This window comes from Linepithema humile, chromosome 4, assembly GCF_040581485.1.
Source record: "Linepithema humile isolate Giens D197 chromosome 4, Lhum_UNIL_v1.0, whole genome shotgun sequence".
NCBI lineage: Eukaryota > Metazoa > Arthropoda > Insecta > Hymenoptera > Formicidae > Linepithema > Linepithema humile.
The window spans coordinates 25,788,322-25,813,840 of NC_090131.1; the positions used below are offsets into that span (position 1 = coordinate 25,788,322).

The 25,519-nt window shown below is 33.2% G+C and overlaps 6 protein-coding genes and 1 long non-coding RNA gene across 12 annotated transcripts; 4 read left to right on the forward strand and 3 right to left on the reverse strand.

Annotated features, from left to right (window-relative positions):
* The first annotated feature begins 404 nt into the window (after positions 1-404).
* On the forward strand, positions 405-4,946 carry LOC105672426 (uncharacterized). Of its 3 annotated transcripts, XM_067353929.1 has the most exons (8): positions 405-2,442; positions 2,814-2,926; positions 3,004-3,167; positions 3,235-3,526; positions 3,642-3,803; positions 3,899-4,110; positions 4,328-4,543; positions 4,657-4,946. In XM_067353929.1, exons 1-7 carry the CDS (start codon positions 2,365-2,367, stop codon positions 4,516-4,518), a joined length of 1,212 nt encoding a protein of 403 aa, XP_067210030.1. In that variant the 5' UTR covers positions 405-2,364; the 3' UTR covers positions 4,519-4,543; positions 4,657-4,946. The 3 variants fall into 3 exon arrangements, with proteins under 3 accessions (XP_067210030.1, XP_067210031.1, XP_067210029.1); XM_067353930.1 differs by having other exon boundaries at positions 405-2,580; positions 4,328-4,946; XM_067353928.1 differs by having other exon boundaries at positions 4,328-4,946.
* Positions 4,543-6,449, reverse strand: LOC105672513 (RCC1 domain-containing protein 1). Its single transcript, XM_012367498.2, has 7 exons — positions 6,308-6,449; positions 5,986-6,228; positions 5,720-5,910; positions 5,299-5,428; positions 5,089-5,215; positions 4,839-5,013; positions 4,543-4,770 (listed from the first exon to the last, which is right to left on the reverse strand). Exons 2-7 carry the CDS (start codon positions 6,222-6,224, stop codon positions 4,598-4,600), a joined length of 1,035 nt encoding a protein of 344 aa, XP_012222921.2. The 5' UTR covers positions 6,225-6,228; positions 6,308-6,449; the 3' UTR covers positions 4,543-4,597.
* LOC105672514 (ADP-ribosylation factor-like protein 3) lies at positions 6,402-8,694 on the forward strand. Its single transcript, XM_012367499.2, has 5 exons — positions 6,402-6,540; positions 7,280-7,408; positions 7,519-7,650; positions 7,842-8,078; positions 8,223-8,694. The coding sequence occupies exons 1-5, from the start codon at positions 6,538-6,540 to the stop codon at positions 8,262-8,264; spliced, it is 543 nt and encodes a 180-aa protein (XP_012222922.1). The 5' UTR covers positions 6,402-6,537; the 3' UTR covers positions 8,265-8,694.
* On the reverse strand, positions 8,328-16,903 carry LOC105672638 (uncharacterized). 3 transcript variants are annotated; one of them, XM_067353925.1, is made up of 8 exons: positions 16,657-16,903; positions 15,663-15,764; positions 11,901-12,040; positions 11,302-11,654; positions 10,721-11,032; positions 10,415-10,616; positions 9,973-10,194; positions 8,328-9,734 (listed from the first exon to the last, which is right to left on the reverse strand). In XM_067353925.1, the coding sequence occupies exons 1-8, from the start codon at positions 16,685-16,687 to the stop codon at positions 9,654-9,656; spliced, it is 1,443 nt and encodes a 480-aa protein (XP_067210026.1). In that variant the 5' UTR covers positions 16,688-16,903; the 3' UTR covers positions 8,328-9,653. The 3 variants fall into 3 exon arrangements, with proteins under 3 accessions (XP_067210026.1, XP_067210027.1, XP_012223131.2); XM_067353926.1 differs by having other exon boundaries at positions 15,663-15,885; positions 16,657-16,893; XM_012367708.2 differs by lacking the exons at positions 15,663-15,764; positions 16,657-16,903 and adding an exon at positions 15,518-15,656.
* Positions 16,904-17,659: 756 nt separating this feature from the next.
* LOC136999580 (odorant receptor 24a-like) lies at positions 17,660-21,413 on the forward strand. Of its 2 annotated transcripts, XM_067353934.1 has the most exons (4): positions 17,660-17,875; positions 19,164-19,220; positions 19,654-20,332; positions 20,639-21,413. In XM_067353934.1, exons 1-4 carry the CDS (start codon positions 17,747-17,749, stop codon positions 20,977-20,979), a joined length of 1,206 nt encoding a protein of 401 aa, XP_067210035.1. In that variant the 5' UTR covers positions 17,660-17,746; the 3' UTR covers positions 20,980-21,413. The 2 variants fall into 2 exon arrangements, with proteins under 2 accessions (XP_067210035.1, XP_067210036.1); XM_067353935.1 differs by lacking the exon at positions 19,164-19,220.
* Positions 18,615-20,045, reverse strand: LOC136999590 (uncharacterized). The gene is made up of 3 exons (XR_010889909.1): positions 19,908-20,045; positions 19,690-19,831; positions 18,615-19,232 (listed from the first exon to the last, which is right to left on the reverse strand). It is a non-coding gene; the product is annotated as an uncharacterized lncRNA (long non-coding RNA).
* Positions 21,414-22,077: 664 nt separating the features above from the next.
* On the forward strand, positions 22,078-25,512 carry LOC105672469 (odorant receptor 22c-like). Its single transcript, XM_012367413.2, has 3 exons — positions 22,078-22,229; positions 22,598-23,309; positions 25,172-25,512. Exons 1-3 carry the CDS (start codon positions 22,086-22,088, stop codon positions 25,510-25,512), a joined length of 1,197 nt encoding a protein of 398 aa, XP_012222836.1. The 5' UTR covers positions 22,078-22,085.
* Positions 25,513-25,519: the final 7 nt, after the last annotated feature.

A 25,519-nucleotide genomic window follows, 5' to 3' on the forward strand; every position in this document is an offset into this window, starting at 1 on the left:
TATTCTATGATATAATTATTATTATTATTATTAACTTTATTGCCTTTATTATTATTATTTTATTATTACATTGATTAAAATGACGATGATAATATTATTATTTAAACAATATTTTAAGGCGATTATCTAGATATTGAGTAGAAAACAGTACGTATCTATAATTATTAATTATTTTTAATTATTATTATTATTATATTCTTATTATTATATTATTATTATTATGAGACATTTTGTTGTATTATTTTCAATAAAATCGATTGAAAAATATTTAGTTCACCAATTGGTTAATTTTCGCTTCTCCGATTGTATTGTGCAACTGCATGTTTCCAATTTCTTTTCCGTTTTAGCCCTTGCAGTTGCACTTTAAACACGTATTTTAATGTACAATGCAAGGTACATCTTAAAAATAACGAAAGAAATTGAAACAGCTTATTGTTCATACACGGGGAAGCACGCCTTATTCCAAAGTCTGTTGCGATCTCACAAGAACGTTGTTCGCGATTGTGAGCAAGTTTTCTGAAATGAATAGAGACTTCTAAAGAGATATTAATCTAAAGACATCCGGCGTCAATATATTACAGTTTTAAAGTTCTAATAGTTTTACATAACTTTAAATTCTTATAAAATCTTATTTATTAAAGCTTTGAGTACATTAATTTAATAAACGATTAAAATTCCAGTAAAGTTAAATTTTTTAAATTAATTATATTTACATTCTTTATAAAACTATTGTCCTTAAAAAGTTGTTAGAAAACGACAAGAACATAAATAATTGCGAATTTATGCTGTAATAAGTAGCAGAAAAATTAAAAAATAAGGGGCAATTTTGACACATTAATGAGAAATCTGATTTAATACATAGAAGAACTTGTGCATTTTTATATTAGGAGATACAAATTGTACACGTTAATTAAAAACACTTTTTTTTATTAATAAAGATTTATTGTTTTAAACTAGTGCATTTTTAAAAATATTAGAATAATTTTTTGAAATTAAAATGTTCGCAAGATCTTTGGTTCTCTCGGAAAGCTTGACACGCAGCGAACGGCGTGATGAATTGCGATCGCAACTGCCACCATATCCCACCTGTATGTAATTTCTTTCTCTTATTTTACTTTGATTCACAATGTTGATTAATTCCGTTAGCCGCGTCTGTATACGATTATCTCTCCGCTACCCTCCGACCACTCAATCCTTCAAATCCCTCCTCTTCGTACCTCTCTATCCCTCTTACTCTCACGTGTCTCCGGATAATTTTCATGACTCGGAAGGACGGGGGAAAGACGGAACAAGGCTACCGAAAAGTGAAAGAAACGGGGAATACGAGGTAAAACGGGGGGAGAAACGATCGAACAAAGCGAAAGCCAGAGAGTGCGTGTTATTATGGGACAAAAAAAAAAGTAGGAGAACCAAATGACGGAAGAAAAAGAAGAAGAAGACACGGAACAATAGACAAATGAGGAAAAATAGTTGTAAAAGCCACACACATAACGCGTACACACACACACGAAACACAAATGTACTAAGTAAGTTCATACTGCGTATTGCCTTTCTGACTTCGGTGTGAAAATATATAAATAAAAAAAAAGTCAGTCGCGCCGGGGCACGCGTATGTTCGCGCGTACATATTATACATATATTATATATTATAGTTATTAGCGTTCGGAGACGATGAATAGCTGCTTCCGCTTCTTCCTGCCGATGTCCACGTATTCCCATTTCCCTTTTGAAATTCGATCAATTCGATGAAATTGGTCGAGAATTTTTCAACAGGTACAAACGCTTCGCAAAGAAGATCGGATGCGATTTTCGACTTTTATGTCCGATCGAAATCGCGTCATTTTCCCTTTCATCCACGAGTTTTCTTAAATTTGAAATTTAGGATGCCGTTCATCCAGTTTGACTCATCCTCGAATCAGGCGGACGCGGAAGCAGCGAACGGTAGCGTCCGTCGCGAAAACTTTTTTCACGGTTCCGTAAGAAAAAGTCCCACGCCGAAGTCCGCGCGTCCCCGCCGACTGTGTCTGTTTCATGTTTTTCAATATTTGTAATTTATCGATAAAATTATAAAAGGTATCGATACATAACAGTCTAAAGTGTGCGCTACTCTACATAATATTATTATATATAAAGTATAAAAAAGTATACATTATATATATATTATATATATATACATATATATTATATATGAAAAGTATAATATATATATTATACATACATTGGGATTGGTGAGAATATACGGTTTTTTCGCTTTGGAGTGTTATTTTCTGAAAATATTGAACAAAATATGGAAAAAAAAATTAATAAAACCAATGAGTAAAAACAAAACAAAGCCGTGTCCGTGTGATTTTTTCTTCTCACCCGATGGACGACACGTCGTCAACGACAGGCGATTCTCTGTTGGATTTCGCAGTTGTATTCACATTCCGTGAATGCACAGATGTGAGTATCCGATGCGAATAATTTTACATGACGCGTAACCTGATTTTCAATTCATAATATATAAAATCATCTAACATGTCGAGCTCTGAAAGAAGTTCAGTATTTAAAGAAGACCACGATAAAATGATTGAAAATGAGGTTATTTAATAACATATATTATTTTTAAGATCTAATAGTTTAACCTGTTCTAATTTACACAGATTTAACCATGGATTTATCTTTTATTAATTTTCTCAGTTAATATATACGAGCAAAGGTTAATTGATGACTTAGATTTTACCTTCGATATGTCATATTGATTATATGTCGCATTGACTAATGCAAAAGTTACTATCTTGCGATGATAATAATATTGTAAATTTCAATTTGAGGTCACAGATACGCGACGGGATTATATGTATATGCCGATACTTCCAAGCACTTTTAAAAGCCTTGTAGGGAAGGCAGTAAAGATTGAGATAGAAGAACCGCGATATGTCATCGAGTTAGTGAAATTTTTAATATAAAACTTTAGATTTTATAACAGTTGGAATTACGAAGAAATATTTAATCGCTGCGCAGATTGCTAGGTGATCTTTTGGGAGTCACAGATTACAAAACTAACAAGGCTGCTTTCTGGTTTTTGGACACAATAGCGCTTCAAGTTTTACGTTACAAACATCTAGATGATCATTATAAAGGCGTTTTAATTAGCTGGTTGGCAGGCGAAATGAAATTAATTCGAGGTGATTTTAACTGTCGACTACATTAAATTTGTAAAAATATACTTTTAGAAACAGAATATTTTTGTAGATAAAAAACTCTGTCGCGAAAATTTTATCAAGGAAATGAGAACTTTATTTCTATCTGCTGAAAAATTATTTAGTGATGATCAGTTACCGTACTGGGAATTACTCGTGGATGAACGTTCTGAAATTATATCAAAAAATCTCATCACTGATAAACTTGTCACAAATAGAGCAAAATATTTAATCACGAATGAATCGTCTAAAGAGGAATTAATGGCAGAAGATAACGAGCGTGCATCTCGAGAAAATAAACATTCTTTCGTTGAAAAAAATTCGAATAATTATAATTATGGAAGGTAAATAAAAAAGAATTTTCCTTTCCTAAGCAGAGAAGAGAGAATGCGATATACTTTCCGTTAATTTATTACTGTCTTTTTTTGTCGCACAGAAACGAAACAATTTTTATTTTAGTGTAACGAATAATGAAGAGAAACCAAAAAATATTGAACTACCATTAAGCACAGAAAATTCGCAAACAGACACATTCACAGATGCAAATACGATTAATGAATCCTCCAATTTAAAAAATCCAAGCATCGTACTTGATATGATTATTGAAGCAACATACAGTATGTAAGTTTAACAAAACACATTATATTATCTTGAATGTCTCTTATATTGTTTGAACAATATACAAAATGCAAAAAATATTTTATATTTTTAAACAGGTATGCTAATGAATTGCGGTATGCTCTTATACATGCAGTTTTCGTAATGCCAATACAAATAAAAATTTTTCACATGCCACATACTCTGCGCAAACCACGTCAAATTAAACTCGCGGATGAAAAAGGATCATTTGATATGCAACTTTGTCAACGCTTGGAGAGGACTGCTAATGAATTGACAAGTCGCGACCGCAACGGCAAGAAATATAAAGGTAAAGCAGCAACAGAATCATTATATAATTTTCTACGTTCGATATAATTCACAAAAACGCTTCTAGGATTGTAATTCTTGTAACATTCGGATATATATATTAATATTTCTTATTTTTTATTAATAATATTTATTATAATTTATTCTGTTATAGTTATATAGCGGTTTATCCGCGATGTTAGACAATAATTGTAAACTACTGAATGCTTAATTTTCAGAAAAAGAAAAAACCAACAATATAAAAGAAGAGCGAACAGTAGCGGAAGATTTAAATATGGAAATTCCTCCGACGCCACGACCTTCTTTCAGCGAGGATGAAGCATTAGCCAACAATCGTCGGTTTATCTTGCCGTTAATAGAAGCAAAGGAGGCGACACGGATTTTCGAGATGCATACTGGAGATACGTAACGAGGATAAATACAAACAATCATGTGTGATTAAAAAAATAATTATATTTCGTTCTTTTTAAAAAATAAAAAGTACAATGTTACTCTGTAATTACTGCCGTGCCCCATTCGTGACACTTAAACGTTTTCACTGTTTTAGGATCTAACGGTGTTATATCTAATTTGACAAAACGACACGGATCTTCCAAATTCTGCTCAAGTTTTCCTAATTGGCCGTACTTGTTGGTGCCACAGCCCCAAAAGGAGCCGTCGTCTAAAAAACAGAAACGGTATGACAAGTCTCTGGAAAATCGAGAAGTATATTGACAAAATATGTGTTACCTGTTAAGCATACAGTGAAGGAATTTCCGCATTCGACCTTCTTGACATTAATTTCTACATTCTCTCCTTTGTCATTTTTAAAATCTATTAAAGTTGGAACAGCATAAACCTTTGTGTCTTTACTTTCAATTCCTAACTCTCCGTGTGAATTCCATCCCCAAGTATATAGATCACCCTGTCATGTTAAATTAATTTTATTTATGCGACTTGTATAATGATATGTGCAACTAATTAGATTTAAAGCACTGACTTGATCGGTGATTACAGCACTATGCCAACCGCCCGCTGATATTTGTACAACCTTCAGACCTGCTAAGGCCTCGATTAGCCTCGGATTATCACAGTTTTCCAACTCATTGTGTCCTAATTGACCACGTCTATTGTAAATAATAGAATTTCTTATTTAATTAATAGAAGTTTCTTAATAAATTTGCGTGCAATACGAAACAATACTACATACATTCCCATTCCCATTGAATAAATATCTCCATTTTCAGCTAATAAAATGGTATAGTCAAATCCGCAGGCAATGTCAATAAATTTAACTCTCTTTGGTATCTCAACTAAGACTGGGACATTAAATACACGTCCTTAAACAAAAAAATTTTTCTAAAAATATATTAAATTGTGTTTCCAAGACTGAGCATTTTTTCTCTTCAACATATAAATTAATAATTTTTTGAAAATGTGATTTAAAAATATTCTTTAAATTTTATTTTTCTCAAAATTTTTAAAATTATCAAAAATAACAAAAATAAATAAAAATATATTTAAAGAAGTGCTTTCTTATTTTTAGTTCTATTACAAAGTTATTTAAAGCTCAAGATTAATGGAAGACGTTCATTTGTTTTCTTATGAGTATATCATTTTTCATTGCATACCTAAATTAGTTAGAACCACTGTACATCTTTCTTGTGACAATTTAATGGCATATTCAGCTGATGTGTTATCACTGCTGGGAATAAAAGGGGTCACTTTTTGCCAAGAGTCCTCATATATCTTGTACTTCCAAAGTTCATTATGTGTCGATAGAATAATTATATAGTCATGGCCAGGAACAGCTATTTTGCAACTATATAAAAAGTATATAGTAAAGGAATTGAAAATAGAAAAATGTACAGCAAAAAAACTTTTTTGCGCCTATTACCTTTCTGATGACTCCCCTGGAATTTGCATTAAATGAGGACGAGTTTTATCGTCATCCTTACTAATTTTTCCAGCAATATATAATTTTGTATCTTGCCATAAAAGGAAATAATTCCAGCCAATCTCAATGTCAGTGATTCCAGAAAATGGAATTTGAGTCAAATGTGATATCGATGTGATAATTTCATCCTGATCGAAAAAAAGTGAAGTGGCATTTAATCCAGTATAGTATACCGACATGACTCTGTAAATAACACATACATAATAGTAATATAATATAATATTTATGTAATATAAAATAAGAAATTTTGTAATTTATTTACCGACTGTTGTTGTTGTAGGCGACGTGTTAAATTGATACGCACGTGGTAACTGACCTGCGACTACTTTAACTGTTTCAGAACAGCAAGTAATACTGGTCACAGTACGCAGATGACACCATCTTCCTTGGATACCAGAAAAACAACATACATTTCGATATATTGCACATTCGACGTATTGCAGTAAATCGTTAACGCGTCTTCGTTCCAGTACCTGAAATACCAACAATAAAATGGTAAAAATGTTACGCGAATTAAATGCCAATGCACAGTATTACGCACTCTCTTTTTATTTATTACCACTGCCTATTATGTCCTTGGATGCACAAAGTAATCAAAACATAACCTACTAAAGTTCTACACTGATTGCAATGTATATGCAAAACGTATTTATATCAAGCATTGCATAAGAGTTTACAAAACGGTTTATTAAATAAAATTTATGGTTGTCATTTAGTGTATTTATCTTATAAAATCCATTTATATCTTTTTATGCACTGCACTCTGACACTATCCTCATGCATTCAACGTAACTGTATATATATCCTCGTCGTCATAACTACTTCCATACATGCCAACATAAATGAGAATTTTATTCTCGCAAAGTTGCATACACTGATCTCATATGAAATTTGAAAATTTTTATGATACGCGAGAAGATCAATATTTATTAGATTTAAATCAATTAAACAGTTTTTATAAAATACAAAAGTGTATATTTTGTAAAACATAATACAAAAAAATGGCATCAAGTATGTATAAAAAAATTTTTAGTAACAGTCGGTGTTTATATGAAACTTTTAAGTATTGTGTGATGTTAAATTTTATAATAATGTGTATTTTATATGATAATATTATTATTTACTTATTTTTTACTAATAATAGAAAATAATGCAATTCTAATCAACAATTAAATTGCAATACATAAAATATCTTAAAACGTATTTATTATAAATAATTGATATTCAATCTTAGGGTCTGCTCGCTATTTTACGAAAATTGCGATCAAATCCTGACAAAGAGTTACGATTATTACTGTTGGGCTTGGACAATGCCGGAAAAACGACTATTTTAAAGTCTTTGGCGAGCGAAGATATCACGCAAGTAAGTTTCTCCTTATTATCGTAAAGATGATTCACAAAAAGTGCGATAAATAGACTGATATAAAATGCAATATATATAGAAAAAATTAATTTATTTTCATAAATTTACAGGTCACTCCAACACAAGGTTTTAATATAAAAAGTGTCCAGAGCGAGGGTTTTAAATTGAACGTTTGGGATATTGGCGGAGCTCGAAAGATTCGACCTTATTGGCGAAATTATTTCGAGAATACGGATGTACTTGTAAGTGCTTTTCTATTACTTTTTAATGCTTAAACTTTTCAATTTTAATTTTTTATTTATAGAATCTTTAAGAATGTTGTATTTTTTTCTTGACAAACTTGCCCTGTTTTTTTAGAAATTAGATATTAGGCCAAAGATTAAATTAAAATTTTATATATGTTTTAAAATTTTATAATATTTGTTGACAATAGATTTACGTCGTCGATAGCGCTGATATCAAGAGGCTAGAAGAAACAGGTCAAGAACTGTCGGAGCTTTTGCTCGAAGAAAAGCTGCGCGGAGTGCCATTATTGGTATATGCGAACAAGCAAGATCTAGGACACGCGGTGACGGCAGCCGAAATAGCGGAGGGACTCGGTTTACATAATATCAAAGATCGTGATTGGCAAATACAATCGTGCATCGCTATCGAGGGCAAGGGTGTGAAAGTACGTGAGAAATATTCATTTTCTCGATCTTGCAAAGAAAATTTAAAGTCATATTTATATTTAATCTTAAAGAAACATATATTTCTATTATTGCTCATTTTTGGATTTAGTTTTTAACGTATCGTTGTTTCTTTTATTTTTCAGGAAGGTTTAGAGTGGGCGTGCAAAAATATAAAAAAAAAATAATATAAGCATGTCGACATTTATTCCACATTAGGGTGCACGAAAGGAGCAGGATTACACCGACCATTGTATATCTCACATATAATCTTTATTTATCTTTTATCTATACTATTTACAAAGAACAACTGAGAACACTGTTATTTGTGGATTCGGTACGAACATCCGAATGCCCAGTGGATTCTTACGAATCCGTCGTTGTACCGAACGTATCCAGTCGTCGGACTTCCGTCCACTTTGAAATGAGCTGTTCGACATCAGCCGGACTCGAGAAGATCTATTTTTTTCTTAGAAAAACAGAGAGAGAGAGAGAAAGAGTCGCCGTCCGTAACAGCGAGCTTTATTACGTGCCTTCTTGCTGTTGTAACTAAAGATTAGAATTTTTATAGTTTTATCTAGTGAAGAATAATAAAGAAATAAAACAAGAGAAAACACACACGATATGTATAGATATATAATAATTAATATAATATTTATACTTATAAATCAGATAGAGATTTGAGCATCACGCGAAAAAAATTCGCGGAGACGCGTTAAAAACATAACGCGCAGCATATCAATATCTTAAATCCAAAATCTCATAACTAAAAAAAAGTTTTATAGAAGACATTAAAAACTGTTTATTTATAATGTATTCCGACTCATTTGTCAAACTTTAAATTTAAAATAATTTTAAGTTGTTAATAAATAAGTTTTTGGGATTATTAAAAAAACATTTGATACATAAAAAAATAAAAATACTATCATAATAACAGAAATAGTAAAATTAGTAAAATTAGTCAAAAATTCGAGATGTGAGCTTTTGAATTTAAGGTATCAATATGCAAACTATCCATAATTGTTTTTCTTTTAACAACGAATATTATATAAGTGATTAAGAGAAATAGCGTTTGAAGTAATGTCGCGATTAACGTATCTCTCCTTCATCCTTCGAAGAAGTTAAACTTTCAAAAAGTTATTTAATATGCTATATTCTCTAAGAATTTGAGTTCGAGAACATAAGTTTTTTCAAATAACATTAAAGAGTCCAAAAAATAATTGAAAAATATTTTAACTACGTTGAATATTTATGGAGATAGACACATCTTCTAAACGATTACGAGATTTTAAATATTCGTGTTTCTTGATTACATTTAAAAAAAATTTAATTTAATTTTAGATTATTTTGAAATGTCGTTGCTTATATGTACACGTGAAGAAAGCAAAGAGACATTCCTTCATAACCTAGTCGTCTCTGTTAATCAATTGTCGCAATCGTATGCAACATCGTCTGGCGCATTTTATTTCTCGCAATAAATATAATAAAACAAAGAATAAAAGAAAAACACAGTATTGCCGCATGTTTTTTGAGAGACGATTCGGCAATATCTTTCACAGATCGCTAGCAAACTAAACTTAAAGTTCATTATGGATATTTTCCGTAGTCACTCTAATCTCCTCTTCGTGGAAGGCCGTGCAGTCCGCTGGGTATTTGCTCTGAAAGTGGAACAAGAAAAGATTTTTACACATTTTTTCATAATTCACAGTCGAGATAACGCGAGAAACTAACGGGAAAAAAATACATATAAATATGTTCAACTCTAAAAAATCTTTGCCAGTTAACTTCAAATAACCGTGCTTTTATTTCATTTTTTCTTATAATTAAATACTTTATAAAAATTAATTAATTTTAATGTAATTGAAATTTATTATCAGTCAATCATAATTTACTCACAATGCATCCGTCGTTCTCCATGATGGCTCCGTAGAGAGACCAGAAATTAATTCCTAACTTATGACTGACTCCCCAAGCTGCAGGGAAACTTGCTACCTTCAGCAATCCGCTGCGTACGCGTGACTCGTTGCTGTCGTCCTGCTGACTCTTCTCGTTTATGGTACACAAAATTTGACTAGCACAGTGCGGCACTTTGGTCGCCCATTTGTACGCTCGATACGACTGAAAATAAATGACATATCAATGTTGATAAAAATTATCAAAATTTAACTTAAAAAAAAATTGTGAGTGCAATAATTGTACATTATTATGAAAGACGCTTTGCGCTGTTATGTGCAAACTAATTTTGAGAGAATATCTATCTATTAAAAATTTGAAATTAATAAGATTTTATTGAAGAGTGAAATAATATTAGTTTCAAAAAAAATAAAGTTTTAAATACCTTAAGAATGGGGGAAATGAGATCGTTGTTGATAACATCGCTTAGCCGATTGCTGAGTTCTCGTGCATTTACTCGGGACATGATGAAGCCCTTTTCAGAAGCCAGATTTACTAATTCCTGGAAATACGCTATCGCTGGCCTTACGTACTTTGAGGTGTCGATGTTCATATTCAGATATCTCTTAGCTATTCCGTTTGCAAGTCTAAGAGAGAAGTTTTACAATTCTATGAAACAATGTAGATTTGCGAAAAATATCGAAATATAAAAATATATAAATAAGAATTATTATGCAGAAGTGAGCATCACCTGGAAAGACTCTCCGTTGGTCTCGTGGCGTCGAACATCATCGTCTTCGGGAATCCTTGAGACTTCAGGAAACTATTACCGATGAATTGCGCGGTCGTGAGATAACGCTGCTGATTCATTGGGTCAGAAACGTGAGAGATCCATTCAGCCACAAAGTTCGTAAGAGATTTGACCCATCTTCGACGTAACATAGGATTCTCAAAGCTTTCTAGGATTTTCTCCCATAGAATATTACCATTTTCGTCTGTCATGTGAGCTATTATTTTTGAGAGACCACTATTCTTCCATAACATTTGTCCAAGTTCCGAATTACTAGAATACAGAAAAAATTGTATTTTAGTCAAAAAATTCATAAATATCTAGTCTTACGTCTTCTAGCTTTTCTTTAAACACATGTTTATTTCTTTTCTTATCTTTAAATTCAAGTAAGATAATATGTAAAAAATTGATTTAATGAAGTTTTTGGATTTATTAAACTTTAATTTGTTTCAACAGTGCATATTATATTTTGATAATGCAGAATTATACTGTCGTGGCCTATCATATTTCTATCAAGTTTCTCTATGCAGTTGACGTAATACCTGAAATGCTCCCACATGACGTGAATGTTCTCCAATACGGGCGGCAAGAACCACGAGTGACCCGAGTGATCTTTAATCCCGGCGTCGTTGTCGTTAGTCGAATGACCCATAGCATCCAAGAGCATCGGGATAAGACCCATCACCATGTCATTGTTAACGTTTTGCTGGAAGAACATGCTGCCCATTCTGACTATGTTGTCCCAGTCTATGCCCTGCTCTTCTCTATGCTCTATGTCCTTCGTCGACCTACCATGATTGTTAGCCGCCATGGCACTCACGATTGAACCCACCATCGACATATCGAAGCCTTGATTATTTTGGCCTGACATCAAGCTGCTGATGCCGGACAAGATCTATCGTCGACACCATTTTATTAATTTTTTTGCACATATTTTATATCGAGATCTTTTAACGCTGTATCCGTTTTTATATTTTTGTCTTAAAAGAATTAAATATTCGTAAAATTAAAAAGAAAAGATTATTAAAACGTGATTTCACGTTAAAATTGCACCAAAAAATCGTAAAGCGGACGTGATAAATAAAATAAATTAAAACTAAATTAAATAAATTGCAAAAATATATAAGTTTCTTTATCGTACCATCTTGCCGGTATCCGAACGTGTAAAGGCGCGGGCAAGATCATCCTCAATGGATACGTCGTCCTCGTTCTTTTCGGAACTCGTCAGCCCGAGAAATATGAGTAGGAGTAACGTCTTCGACAACCACATCCTTCTCGCTCCTGTAACACAACATTTGGTGAGCGCGACCACTCGGTGATCTACTTAGCGCATAATAATCGGAGATTCCGCTCCAGCTCCGAAGACGAATATCTCTCTGCAATTTGAACATCCAGAAGAACCACTTCTGGGCCGAAGGCAGAGATCTTCAAGGTCGTTGACCGCGAGATTCACTTTGGTGAATTCCGACTGAGTTATTTTTAGGAGTAAGTGCTTTCCGCGAGGTCATTGTCGCGGGATTTTAAACGCTGGCGACGTGCCGGAAACGTTTCGGCTCGTAGCCACTTGGATACCGTTGTTCTTTTGCCGTAACTGCTTTTACCTGTGTTAATATATTACACTTGCGCATATTTCGCGGAACGTACGAAAGTTTCGATGACGAATACGTATTGAGTCAGCGCGTGAAGGACAGATATGGAACAACGCGGAATTAAATACCTTTAAATATGCGTCGTATGCAGATGCAATGCGTATTTAAGAGAGTCCAATGACACATACATAATAAGTACAAATTCTTGCATACGTTTCAAATAATGATTTTTTTTGCAAATTTTAAGTGAGTTTGTTTTTAACGGAAATTTAATTACGTACTGCTTTTTTTTACTCGAATTTAAATTTTGTAATATTTATAAGAATCTAAAAATTCACGAAATATAAAAAATGGATAATGTAAAACCAATTTAACTAGATTTAACTAAAAGAGTCCAACTTTTAACTTGGTTTACTAACATAATTCTAAATTATCTCTTATTTGACGCTTATTGATCATCCTGAAGGATCTGTCATGAAGGAAACAATGGCGATAAACGATCAGCACAACGCTAGTGTATACTGAGGCGCAATTTGAGTACCGTAAACCGCATGAAATTGACATTCTCCAGCTGGAATAACGATTCGGCCTAACGGTACGGACTGTTAGTCATCGTTACCCCAATGCGCCAAAGTCGTCAATGGCAGACCGCAGAAATCAGCAGTCTAGTGTGTCACGTCTTCTAATAAATGAATATTAAACACGTATGATACATTATATTCGAGACTACGTACTGATGAACAATGTTAAGTGATCAGAGACGAAAAACAAAAAATTTATTGTAGACTGTTTAAAAATGTTAACTTTTACAATACGATATCATTAAACTTTTTAATGTTTTTACAACAATGAAATAAAATAATTTAAAATTAAATTTCTTTAATTCATTAATGTTTTTTCTTTATTTTTTTAATTTAAAAATTTTTAATATTTTTTATTAAGTTAGAAAATAATATTAATTATTTTAATTCTAAAATATGTGTTATAGTATAATAAAGAATATAATCTGACATCATTGAACATAAAAAAAATTTCCAATGTTAAAATCGTGATATATTTATTTTTGCAAAGAAGTAATAAACGTCATCATAAAGATAATATATCTATCAAATTCACGTTTGTTTCTTGTTTTTTATAATACTTCGTAAACAATGCATAAAAGTAAGGAACACGGAAATTACATTACGTTTTCTGATTGTCGAGAGGGAAAGCGCGTGCGAGATTTTTGCAATGTCGTTGCGGTTTAAGGTCAAGGAAGAAGCTATCTTCTTTGTTATAAAATCACACAGTTGTACATATTTTTCCAAACAATAAACAGATTGAATAAGCAATTGGATCAGCGATTTGATGGCACAATATCGTTTGAAGTAACTTGCTTTCAAAATTATGATGGCACATTTGTGTCGAATCTCACCGAAAGATATTCCGAATAAATTATTACAATAACGGTGACCTTGGTAACCGCAACTGTAACAGTATCTCTTATGTAATAGTAAATACTTAAAAATGCACATAATGCATAATCGCAATTTTGAAAATTGTTAAAGAAATACCGTTAATTTTTAATAAGCATGATCTCAAAGTTGAGTACAAATTAAAACGACCATTAAAAGTCTAATTAAGCTAATTGAGGACTATAATGATGTTAAGCTATTCGGTACGTTATATTATAATTTTTACAATATTACGTATATCTAACATACATTTGCATTTATAATTAGCTCAATTTTCAGCGAATAAAACCACACAATTTTGAAAATGCAAGTGATGACTTGTTTACTGTACAAAGGAAAACCTTGACTGACGTAAGACTAAAAGTCGTTCAAGCACACTAGTTTGACGTTATCGCAAATTGTTTGGCGATAAACGCTGAACATTTAAAGTTTGAAATAAGCACTTTATAGTGCATTTTTATGTAAATACTATCAGTTAGTGTTGTCACTATCAACGAGTTGTAAGTTTTTAAAGTTTCAGAAAAAATATTTATTTTCCATATAATTATATAACTCCATAACCCCATTACATTTTTTAAATCAATAACAAAAAAAACAATTTTTTAATTTAATATGACTAAAATTTTTTAAGGAAGAATAAAATGTTAGTCATTGTAGAATAAATTTCTAAATATATATATATCTACAAATCTTTGCATGAATTAGTATACACATTGCAATTTCAATTTACATCTTATTATGTGTTGATTTTGCAAGTTGAAATGCGTGAGACATTCTTACTTTTACTAATAATGAGATACAAAAACAGTTGTCTTAAAACGTTTCAAAGAAAGCTCAGATAAAGCTCAAATAAAGCAAATTAATATGATTAAAATTTGTCAACGATTAGTAAGATAAGCGAATCCGTCGTAGGTTGCGATTACACATAGTGGCGGCGGAATTGCCGGTTGAAAAATTCGCGTGGCCGCGCCAGCAGCAACGGTAGTCGCAGTCAAGTAGAGCGTGTTCGATGGTGTTTCCAATGTGGAAAGGCGATACGATCATTGGAGCTCGAATTGCCGTTACGTTATTTACTGCGGAAAATTTTGCGTGTATCTCGCAGAAGATTTTACATTTATGGAGGCTTAATCTGTAGAATGCGTGAAGTGAATGTTCGCCGACACAATTGCACCTTACGCTGCATTTGAAGCTTCGCGCGCACGTCACATATTTAAATTGTAATAAAAAAAATCAAGGCCGGTTAAATTTCAAGATATTATAATACTTCTGTAAACAAAGAATATGGTTATTATTATTACAAAATATTTTTTTATAAAAAAATACATTTGTATACATAAACGTCAAATGCAAATCAGCGCATTTAACGTTTATTATAAAATTTAAAATTATCTAAAATTATAAAATAAAAATTATCTGTACGAAGATAAGATAAAAAATACAAAGATAATCACAATATTTCGAATCAGCCATCGTCGATCCATCGCGACGCTTGAATCTCAATAAAACCTTATTCGAAAGCTTTTTCTTGAAACACGAAATTTCAACAATACACTTTATCTCTTATTCTCACATTCTTATGATTTATTTTTATATCTTTTGTATCAATCACACAAATTTACAAAAACACGCAAATGTCCAAATATTTAAAAAATTAAAGTATAGAAAACACAATGGATGCAAAAATGTTATGCGTGGCAATCTTTTTTTTCACGTACCTTTGAAATTAACGAAAAATCAATGCCTGCGTTCAATTACGAACGAATTGTACACGTGTAAGATTTTTCAGGAGCCCGTACACCTGGACACGACGAAGGTTGTAGCGTGACTGGCGTAAGACGTAGCTCATCGAACGGTACTTACCTACCTGGGCAAGTCCCCTGGCTTTGGAGCGTAGAAGCCAGCAGTACAATGCACTGTACATGCATATCTCCGACTCGATGCAGATCCCTGCCGGAATGTTATCTGATCTTAAAATTCTCACGCCTCTGCTCCAAAAACATTTTCGCGTCTGCGTTTAAAATTTTGCTCAACGCTATATCTTTTGTAGAGTTGAATAATTTTATAATGTTGGATAAACAATTTTCTGTAATAATTAAGATTAGTTTTAAAATCAGATTGAATTAAGTTGATCAGTTTTGAAATTGATGGCAAAAGAACAATTTTTTAAGCTTGCTTTTAACTCTGAAACAATTGTTTCGTGAAATATTATTTGTATGACAATAGACATGTTTTATACAAAATAAAGTGGAAAAAGAATATCGTGCTAAATACCGAAATAATTGAAAAAAAAAAAACAAGTAAACGCGCGCGAGCGAAAGAGAAGGTTGAAGTCATAAGATTCCGGAAGACGTATTTGCGAAAATACTTAAGCCCGCTCATTCACTTTCTTGTTTAGCTATTTTTGTATTAATAAAGAGTATAGCGGAATCTGTCATTACATGTAATGTTTAAAAATTAAGCGACTATAAGATATTCTCTCTTGCCGCGACAGCTGATAATACAATACAGTTTATTAACGTTAGATGATTTTACATAGACACCTGATGCTTCCATCTGACGCAGGCACTGTAGCCTCGTAACGCCATGAAGGATCAAATCAACGACATTCTGCCAATAATAATTGCGATAAATGAACTCTTGAAATGCGTTCTCGTGGAATTCTCGACAGTGAAAATTACCGTTATCGAGATCGAGTGGCTTTGCTAGTTTTTATTGAGGTCACGATAGTATGTAAATTACAGCTGTGCGAGAGACGTGCTTCCTTTTTGCAATCTAACAGGATATCTTATGATCTAATTGGATGGAGGAAAAAAAAGAGATATATTTTGGATGCCGAATAAGCCAGAAGTCTTACCGGACGAAATGTTTCTTCCATGAAATTCCATGGGTTTTTTCCATGAAGACGTCGGTAACAACTTCTCTGCTATAGCTGCTGCGCGATGAAACCGGCTCTGATACAAATACACACGAAAGTCTCTCAGCGCACAGTCATTGACCCTATGAAGAATTAGGGAATGTGGGTTCGACGAAACCGACCTTTTGCAGATCGCAAGGTCGCGCCTGAAACCACATGCAGCATAACACAAAGTGATTCGCGATTGTAGGGAAGAATCATACAACCGGTTGCTACTGTTATTCGCGAATTTTTGAATAACTGGTAATTATAGTTCGTCTCATCCTGATTCTGCGCGAGAGCTAATTGATTCTATTAACGTTGAAAGAAGAAGGCTTCTCACGAGCGTGAATTTCTGAAAGAAACCAGAACAGTTCTCGAAGAATACAGTTGCAAAAGGCCAATCCTGCGATTGACGTTCCCTTTTATGAAACAAAAATATACATACGCGTGTTTTAAAAATTAATTGAATGCAATTTTTTATAATAAGAATTTAATAATAAGGCAACGTCTATTTTTTTATCAAGAAAAAATAGAATAAAAATTGAAAGTATGCCGTAGTAAATGTATACGTCTTTTTTATATCTCGGCTCTGCTATAAAATACAGCGTACGTTTAAACTCACTGCTTATAAATAAGGAAATAGAGAAAAAAATTTTCTTTGCGACGTTAATATGCAGATATGACACTACATGTATCTTTTATGAGAAAGACAACATTTTAAGATTTAAATATTTTTACAAGAGACATATAAGACCTGCAACCAGTATAAGATAATACCTGAATAATATCTGATAATATCTGAATACCTTAAGATATATAACGGTTTTGTAGACTGCCATATTCGTAGCGTGCAACTTTTTTTTTCAAGAAAATATCTCATCGCTATTCCATTGCGGTGTCTTGTAAAAAATTAGTACGGCTGTGGATGGTCACACGCAAATAAAAGATGCAACGCGGTGATTTGATTCGAAAAGACGAAGACAGACTTCTACGTGTCTCATTTTAATCAAGCGCTCGCATACGTAGAACGGAAGTCCTCGAACACGGAATGATCTTCCATAGAGACATTGTGACATTATCGGTGCACAAACTGGCCCTCAGTTGCATTGGCATCTGGCCTGTGAAGAAAACAAACATTTTCATAAATCTCAGATGGATTATCGCCGTATTTTTCGAGGCAAGTGCCGCTAAGTATTTGCTATGATATTAACACATTTTTGTCAAACACATTTTTTTTGGCCAAACATAATGTAAAATACTTTTTTTTATAAATTTTAATAAGATTTATACATTAATTAATACAATTTGGCAAAATATTCTTATATTATATTTTAGCAAACTTGATTTATGCGAGTTGTAAAATCACATTTAAATATTACTCCGTATTTTTTTTTATACTAAAATATACACGCAAGATAAAAATGTTTAAAATAGAAGTGACCGTAAGAGAATAACATGTGCATTAAAACGTCGTAAAATTTATCGCTGAAAATTTTGTTGATTGTTTTAATTTCAAATACAAATAATTTACCGAGCGCACTTGCATGCATGTCAAATGCTGTCTATGAAACAAACTAATTATGTTTACTGTCCAAAAGAAAATGAAGGCAACAAATTGCAGTTCAATCACTTAATTAAACAGATGTTTTGTTTTATCTCACATTCGGATGAAAGCAAAGAATTATTATGCATTTGAAAGTTTTTATTATAGCATGTGCAGTGTTAAATATTGAATAGTTTTACATACATAACATTTATTTAATAAAACTTCCAAACATAAAAATTGTAACATGAGAGCTGCATCGTTAAAATATTTTATTTCACATACAAAGTCGAATGTGAATATGCATAATAAATAATGTGCATAATCTTAATACGATAGTTAAAAGCAGGAAAACTATTAAGTCTCTTGCATCAAAATAAAAAGCTGTCTTTTACGAGTTTAAAAAATTGCTCTAAACGCTCGCTAGATAAACGCAAGAAATTAACCTTTTCGGTATGAAAAGCATATATATTTATATAAATCGTTCCAAGACTGTACTGCATGTTTGAGAAACATTCCTTGCGATTGCAAAGCTGTCTCATGAGACACACGATTGTGTCTCACGTCAAAGATGCAGCAAACCTAGAAATTCAGCGCGCGTATATCCCAACCTTAAAGTCCTGCGCGTCGACCGCGACTGTTTCACGCTTTTGGGTCACGGTGCTATAAAAGCCATGTCCCTTACATCCCGAGTGGTCCCGATCTAGGCCGAAACCGACCGATACAGCCACTCTGCATAAATCAAAGACTCACAACCGTGACTTAACTTGTTACTTCTATCAGCTGATCGTAGTAGCACAATAGTTATGTAATCACGCGTATCGCACATGTGTATCGCACACGGATACAAGCGCATCCACTTACAAACGGTGCACGCGCGCCGAATTTTTAATACATTATAATTCGACGAAACTTGACACAGCGATATGCGGTAAAAATGGATCTTCTGTGCTTCTCGTTCCGCAGATGCCTATGCTCGGTACGTATGCTTCTGTCATGACACGTGTATATTTATTAAAACAATGAATTATAAGAGAAATATGGAAAAGCCTTACTTAACAAGTATAAAATATGTACTTATTTGTAAATAATATTCATGTCTAGCTTGCGGAGATTGAATTCCATAAAAATTGAATTTATTGAAAGTGTTTCAGATATTGATATTAATCTGTAAATATCTAAACATTTTTGTGTTTTGCTATGCAACCACTAATTCGCTAAATTTATTACAATTTTTAATATAGACATTATCAATTTTCTAAATTTAAAATTTATTATCGCATATGTTAATTAATACAACTTTTAAAATCAAATAAATTTTATTATTACATCTATACTATTTTCATGTGTTTGAAAAATTTTATATCTTATTGTCACAACATGTATGATGATCTTTTATTATAAATTTCTAGGTAATGCCAATGAGCATTTATTTCACCGAAATTTACCTTCACTGCCATGGCGCTAAACAATCTTTTGATTCGGTGACACCAGCTGCTGCTGCTGCGCTGGCTCTCACAAGATTAATCACACCTCGTATTCATCGAACAAAATTACACGAGATAGTCACTTCCATGATGGATGACTGGACTACGCAGCAGGATAAAAGGGTTCGTTGGCTTATGAAGAAATATGCGTCGATGTCAACGCGCGTAACGGTGCTTACCTTCATTTTGGTGGGCATCATAGTGGGTGGTTACATGTCCATGGCAATATCAACGATCAGAGCAAGAGCGGGCAACGAGATCGACAACGCGAGCACAAGCCACGGTGTTCAGTACTGTGTGTTTCGAAGTCCATCGTCGCATCAGGCGTTCATGATCGTTCAAGCTGTGCAAATGTTTATCACTGGCATATCAACCTTTGGTACCACCAGTTTTTTCTTCGGCCTGGCTATGCATCTGTGCTCCCAGTTTGACGCGTTGGGCGTCAAGCTGTCCGATTCCCCAGTCGACGAGACGCGTCACGCGATAGCCAATGCAGTCCAAAGACATTGTCATCTAATACATTTGGCTGACTGTATGGAAGAGTCGTTCAATACAAACATTTTGATATATTTATTCGTTACCACAACTCTTATGTGTATAAATGGTAATAAACTCTTCCAATGCATCAATAAAATCGTTAAAACTAGAGATTCTTTCTAAATTTTCTGAGCTTACGTGAAATTAATTCTTAATTGGACTCCGTTTGCAAGACGGTGTTTGTTATAAAATTAAAATTTTAAATTGAAAATTAATTATTTTATAAAAAATAATGAATCTTTGCAAGCACATCACAAGCTAGTTTTCTTATAAAAACTTACTTGATAATTTGTGATGTTCATGATACGATTGAATCTCGCAGAATCCGGTTCAATGAACACTCTATGTCTAATATTGCGGTAATATCTTCTAGGCTTCATGTTAATCGTCTCGCTACAACTTGGCGATTTATCCATGATTATACATAACGCTAGCGTTTTACTACTCATGATGATTCAGCTGTCATTTTATACGTTTGCTGGTGATTGCTTGGAGATGAGGAGCGCGGCGCTGTCATATGCCACTTACGACTGCGATTGGTATGAGCTGCCTGCCAGTACAGCTAAAGATTTTCAGATTATTCTAATGCGAGCCAGTATCCCTCATCAACTGACTGCTGGAAAATTTATAACCATGAATATGATGACGTTCAAAGATATTTTAAAATCCACGGCGTCGTATCTCTCGGTCTTACGTGTCATGTTAAATGAATAAATAATTCTCACGTTACATTCAACTGTTGAAATATTATTCATTACGGTATCGTCGACTACACTTTTTTATTTTTTTTTTGTTATTCTTGTCACGCTCGAATTTATACAAAATTTGTAAATTAAATATTAGATTTTAGTCGATTTAAAAAATATTTAATTTAAAAAATTTTGAAATTAGCAATGTAACAAAAGTTTCGAGCTTTTCTTCAACAATACACATTAATATCACTTGCTTGTTCTTGTTTCAGTTACTCGAACTGCTAACAGTAGTAAAATGATAGAATAATGTTTTATAACAGACAAGATACTGCGCGTACTGCGATGGCACAAAATGTACCACTTTTGGTTTTGTGAAATGCAACCTAGTAATTTTCGTACGTCCTTTAATATTTTTGCCACAAATAAAAGAGACACGTTGTTGTTTACGTTATGTTACATTGTATACTATAAATTCGTATTCGCGCACATGTACTTTCGGCGGAGACTGTAATAAGAAAAAAATTTAAAGGACAGTTTACTTCCTGAGACAGTTCTTGGTCACAAAGCGACCTATCGTGTGGAAACATGTGATTTCGTTTTGTCGATTCTGTTTCCGTGCGGCGTAATGTCATTACTCACGTGAATAAAAGATCAAAGGAAGACGCCTCGCCCTCGACGACATGGATAGCAAGACGGCTTTACTCACCCCGTGCTGTTCATAGCGAATCCAGAATTTGAACGCGCAGGAAGAAAAAAATCGAACAAACGTCGCTGAAACGGATAATCGATAATTCCAGTGGATTTTTGTGTAATAATTGTTCGTATTTAAAACATAAATCGGATTCTTAATTAAACTGACATCAAATACGTATTGAATATATTTGAATTTATTAATATTACAGTGCATTTTAATATATTTGCAAATCTATTAACAGTGCGTTTATGCAATGATAAAATTTATTAATTAAAAATATTATTTATTACATTAATTTGATAAAACTGACAATTAAGAATGCTGTGACGAATTTTTGTTCAGTACAGAGCAAAGTACGTAAAAATTTATTCAAATTTTTAATTAACTCTTATATAAAAGGAATATATAAAAAAGTGTCAACGACATTCTTAATAATGAAAAAAGCAAAAGACTGGAACAGTGAGGTTTATTACGCTATAAATTTTTATGAAAAAGTTCTAAGTATAATTGGAGTTTGGCCTTTGAATGCAGGAGAATTCAAGTCAATCGTACGGTGCTTCTTAGCTGTTTTGATCCAGGTAAGTGTCGGTGAAATAATTATTTACGCAATTAAAATTATTAGATAAAGTTAACAATATGTTTAAAACATGTCTCCATTCTCGTTATTCTTTTTACAAATCTTTTTACATATCTTTGTCTCTTAAATGCCTCTAAGTTTTTTTATAACATCTGTAAACATTTAAAAAATTGAGATAATTGCGGTAATTTTTTTTTTTTTGAAAAAAACATATGTAAGAATTTAAAGAATTGAGATAATTGAGATAAGTTAACTGTAATTAGCTGTAACTGCGCACAGCTAATTATTGCGAGAATAAATAATTAGCTGTGAATAAATAATTAGAAATAAAAGAATGTCGCAAATTAACGCGATCCCGTCAACGATTAGATCAGTACTATCATCAGCCTGTCTCTGGAAGCGTATCGGCAGTGCCTCGGCACCGAGGACATGATGGAAGCTTTTCTAATGGACCTCTCGTCTGTCGTCAGCCTCTCCAAGCTCCTCGTCGTTCGTCTTACCTGGAGGCACACTTACGCTTTGGTCACCTCGCTCATTGACGACTGGTCGATATCCAGAGATACTCAACAGCGAGAGATCATGATGAAATACACGAATGTCGGCAGGATGGTATCTTTGACGATATTGTATCTGGGCTATGCATCCGGCGTGTCGTTCCTCTTCATGGCTCTGCCGTTTGACAGCTTGATACCGTGGCTGAATATATCCAAAGTGAATGATAACGACACGGCGTTATCGACGTATTTTCTGGCGACTTATTGCGTTTTCGGAACATTGCCCACGATCGCTCACAGCTGCATCCTGCTGCTGCAAGTTGCGCAGATCTTCGTCAACGCAACCTCGCATTGCGGGAACGACGGCTTCTTCTTCGGCCTCACGATGCACCTATGCGGGCAATTCGAGGTGCTCGAAATGGACTTTGCCAACATCGAGGTGGAAAAGCGAGCCTGCAAGCAGAGATTACGGATGTTAATCGGCAGGCATTGCCGTCTGATAAGACTGGCTGACAGTCTCGAATACGCTTTCAATATGGCCATTTTTGCGCAGTTATTAATGAGTGTGCTGTTGCTTTGCTTGGAAGGTATCTAGTTTTTAAGTTTATTTATTAAAAATAATCATTGTTTAAAAAAAAATATTATTACATATACAATTTATTACACTATACAATTTATTTATTGATAAATAATTTTAATACAATTTAATGCATATGACACTTATATAAAAATATGTTGTATGTTAAAAAAAGAAGAAACATACACTTTATTAGTTACAATTTGTCAAATTTATTGCCGACAAATATTTAAAACTGAAGCGATTGTAAAGCCTAGAACTATAGTTCTTTAAAAAGCCAAGAATTTTTAACAAAAAAAGGGTGGCGATAAGAATTGCAATCGGCTCCAATTGTTCTTGTTTTTAATTGATAGTATTACTAGTAACATTAATAAATGTATAAGTTGTATTGAAATATTTAGCAACCAGTGACATGGTAATGGTAATCTCTATATTTGCCGGTGATTATAAAGTGGGCTAAGTCAAAAATTTTTTTAAATTGATTTTATCATTATTTTGTGTTATATCGATTTATAAAGTCAAAATATCTCAAAATAAAAAATTATCCAAATTTTTTACTTAGTCTAAATGAATCACTTTTTCTGGCGTCTTTTAGACGTCTTTAAAACATGCGCGTTGCCTGGAATGATACTGAAATAAAAGAAATATTTTTATATTTCTCCAAAGACTCCATATCTTCTATATTTATCTATATTTGATACTACCCGAGAAAAAATGGTATAATTGGTCACATGTAAATATATATAATTAGTTATAAAAAGATATGATAATATATGTAATTTTATATGATTATATAAAATATTACATGTTATCAGATCTTTTCATAACTAATTATATATATTTACATTTCATCATATTATACCATTTTTTTTCAGGTATCCATACAGCATGCATATCCGGGGGACGTTTGAGGAACATCCCGAAGATATCGTATCTCTCAAAGGTATCTTCGGGATGTCTCAACGTAATACGTTTCTTAATACCTTTGAGAGATACGATATCTTCGGGATGTCTTCTGGATATGTGTGCTGTGTGGGTAAAATACGAGAGAAAATTGTTTCCGTATATTTAAGAAAAAATGGTATTTTGGTATCGATTTGGTATCGATTTGAGGACATATCATCACCTATATCTTTTATTTCAAAGATAAGACATGCAATATTATTATAGTTCATACCGATTGTTTAGTACGCGTATCAATTAATACAGAGATGGGAATTAGTTGCAACTTTCGGCTCGATTCTCTGATTGACGCCTACTGTTCCCTCCTTGCCGCTCGCATGCTAGCAACGAGTTACCAAACGCGCTAACAACGCCCGTGCAACTAAGATGCGTGATACTCAGCCTCAGAAATGTCCATGTCACAAATGCAACAAGATAATAAATATGGAACAATAGATTTCCACATCACCTGTGAGGTACTATTATTGACGCGTTCTTCAACAATAGTACCTCACAAGTGATGTGAAAATCTATATTTATCCCATATTTATTATCTTGTTGCATTTGTGATATGGACATTCCTGAGGCTGAATATCGTGCACCTTAATTACGCGCGTTGTTAGCGCGTTGGCGACTTGTTGCTAGCATATGAGCGGCAAGGAGGGGGCAGGAGGCGTCAATCAGAAAATCAAGCCGAAAGTTGCAACTAATTCCCATCTCCGAATTAATATATTAACGATAAATTTGTACTAAACAATTTAATCTGAATGATGTAAACGATTTAAAATACCAAGTAGAGTATAGATAAAATGTCGAATTAAGTTAATTAATACGAATTTAGCACTAATTGATAAATAATCGGTGTAAACCGAGCCATAGTTACATTTTGTCCTGTGTGCTATTCTACATTAATCTAAAACTTCCTTTCAGGTATGCAGCTGATAATTTCGTTGAAGATAAACGACAATATCGCAGCAATAAAGCACGTTGTCCTGATTCTGACAATGCTGGTGCAGTTGTATCTTTACTGCTACGCTGGTGATCAACTGGAATCTATAACCGGAAGGCTCGCATACAACGCTTACAGCAGTCCATGGTATAATTTCGACGTAAAGGTAATGAAAGATCTGCCCATGGTGATGCTTCGGGGAGAGCTAGCTCATCAGATAACAGCTGGGAAATTCCTGCCTATGAATCTATTTTCCTTCAAAGAGATTTTGAAGGCTACAGGTTCTTATCTTTCCGTTCTCAGAGTGATGATAGACGTGTAAAATTATT

Coding starts and splice junctions, on each gene's coding strand:
- LOC105672426 (XM_067353928.1), top strand. CDS start 2,365: ATGGACGACACGTCGTCAACGACAGGCGATTCTCTGTTGGATTTCGCA. Junction 3,804..3,898: donor ATTGAAGCAACATACAGTAT/GTAAGTTTAACA, acceptor ATTTTTAAACAG/GTATGCTAATGAATTGCGGT. Junction 4,111..4,327: donor CAACGGCAAGAAATATAAAG/GTAAAGCAGCAA, acceptor CTTAATTTTCAG/AAAAAGAAAAAACCAACAAT.
- LOC105672513 (XM_012367498.2), bottom strand. CDS start 6,224: ATGTCGGTATACTATACTGGATTAAATGCCACTTCACTTTTTTTCGAT. Junction 5,911..5,985: donor CCAGGGGAGTCATCAGAAAG/GTAATAGGCGCA, acceptor CTTTTTATATAG/TTGCAAAATAGCTGTTCCTG. Junction 5,014..5,088: donor GTGCTGTAATCACCGATCAA/GTCAGTGCTTTA, acceptor TTAACATGACAG/GGTGATCTATATACTTGGGG.
- LOC105672514 (XM_012367499.2), top strand. Junction 7,651..7,841: donor TCGAGAATACGGATGTACTT/GTAAGTGCTTTT, acceptor TGTTGACAATAG/ATTTACGTCGTCGATAGCGC. Junction 8,079..8,222: donor TCGAGGGCAAGGGTGTGAAA/GTACGTGAGAAA, acceptor TTTATTTTTCAG/GAAGGTTTAGAGTGGGCGTG.
- LOC105672638 (XM_067353925.1), bottom strand. CDS start 16,687: ATGGAATTTCATGGAAGAAACATTTCGTCCG. Junction 10,617..10,720: donor CCAACGGAGAGTCTTTCCAG/GTGATGCTCACT, acceptor CTTCTCTCTTAG/ACTTGCAAACGGAATAGCTA. Junction 10,195..10,414: donor TCATTTCCCCCATTCTTAAG/GTATTTAAAACT, acceptor ATTTATTTTCAG/TCGTATCGAGCGTACAAATG.
- LOC136999580 (XM_067353934.1), top strand. CDS start 17,747: ATGATCTTCCATAGAGACATTGTGACATTATCGGTGCACAAACTGGCC. Junction 17,876..19,163: donor TTATCGCCGTATTTTTCGAG/GCAAGTGCCGCT, acceptor AACTTGACACAG/CGATATGCGGTAAAAATGGA. Junction 19,221..19,653: donor TCCGCAGATGCCTATGCTCG/GTACGTATGCTT, acceptor ATAAATTTCTAG/GTAATGCCAATGAGCATTTA.
- LOC105672469 (XM_012367413.2), top strand. CDS start 22,086: ATGAAAAAAGCAAAAGACTGGAACAGTGAGGTTTATTACGCTATAAAT. Junction 22,230..22,597: donor TCTTAGCTGTTTTGATCCAG/GTAAGTGTCGGT, acceptor GTCAACGATTAG/ATCAGTACTATCATCAGCCT. Junction 23,310..25,171: donor GCTGTTGCTTTGCTTGGAAG/GTATCTAGTTTT, acceptor ACTTCCTTTCAG/GTATGCAGCTGATAATTTCG.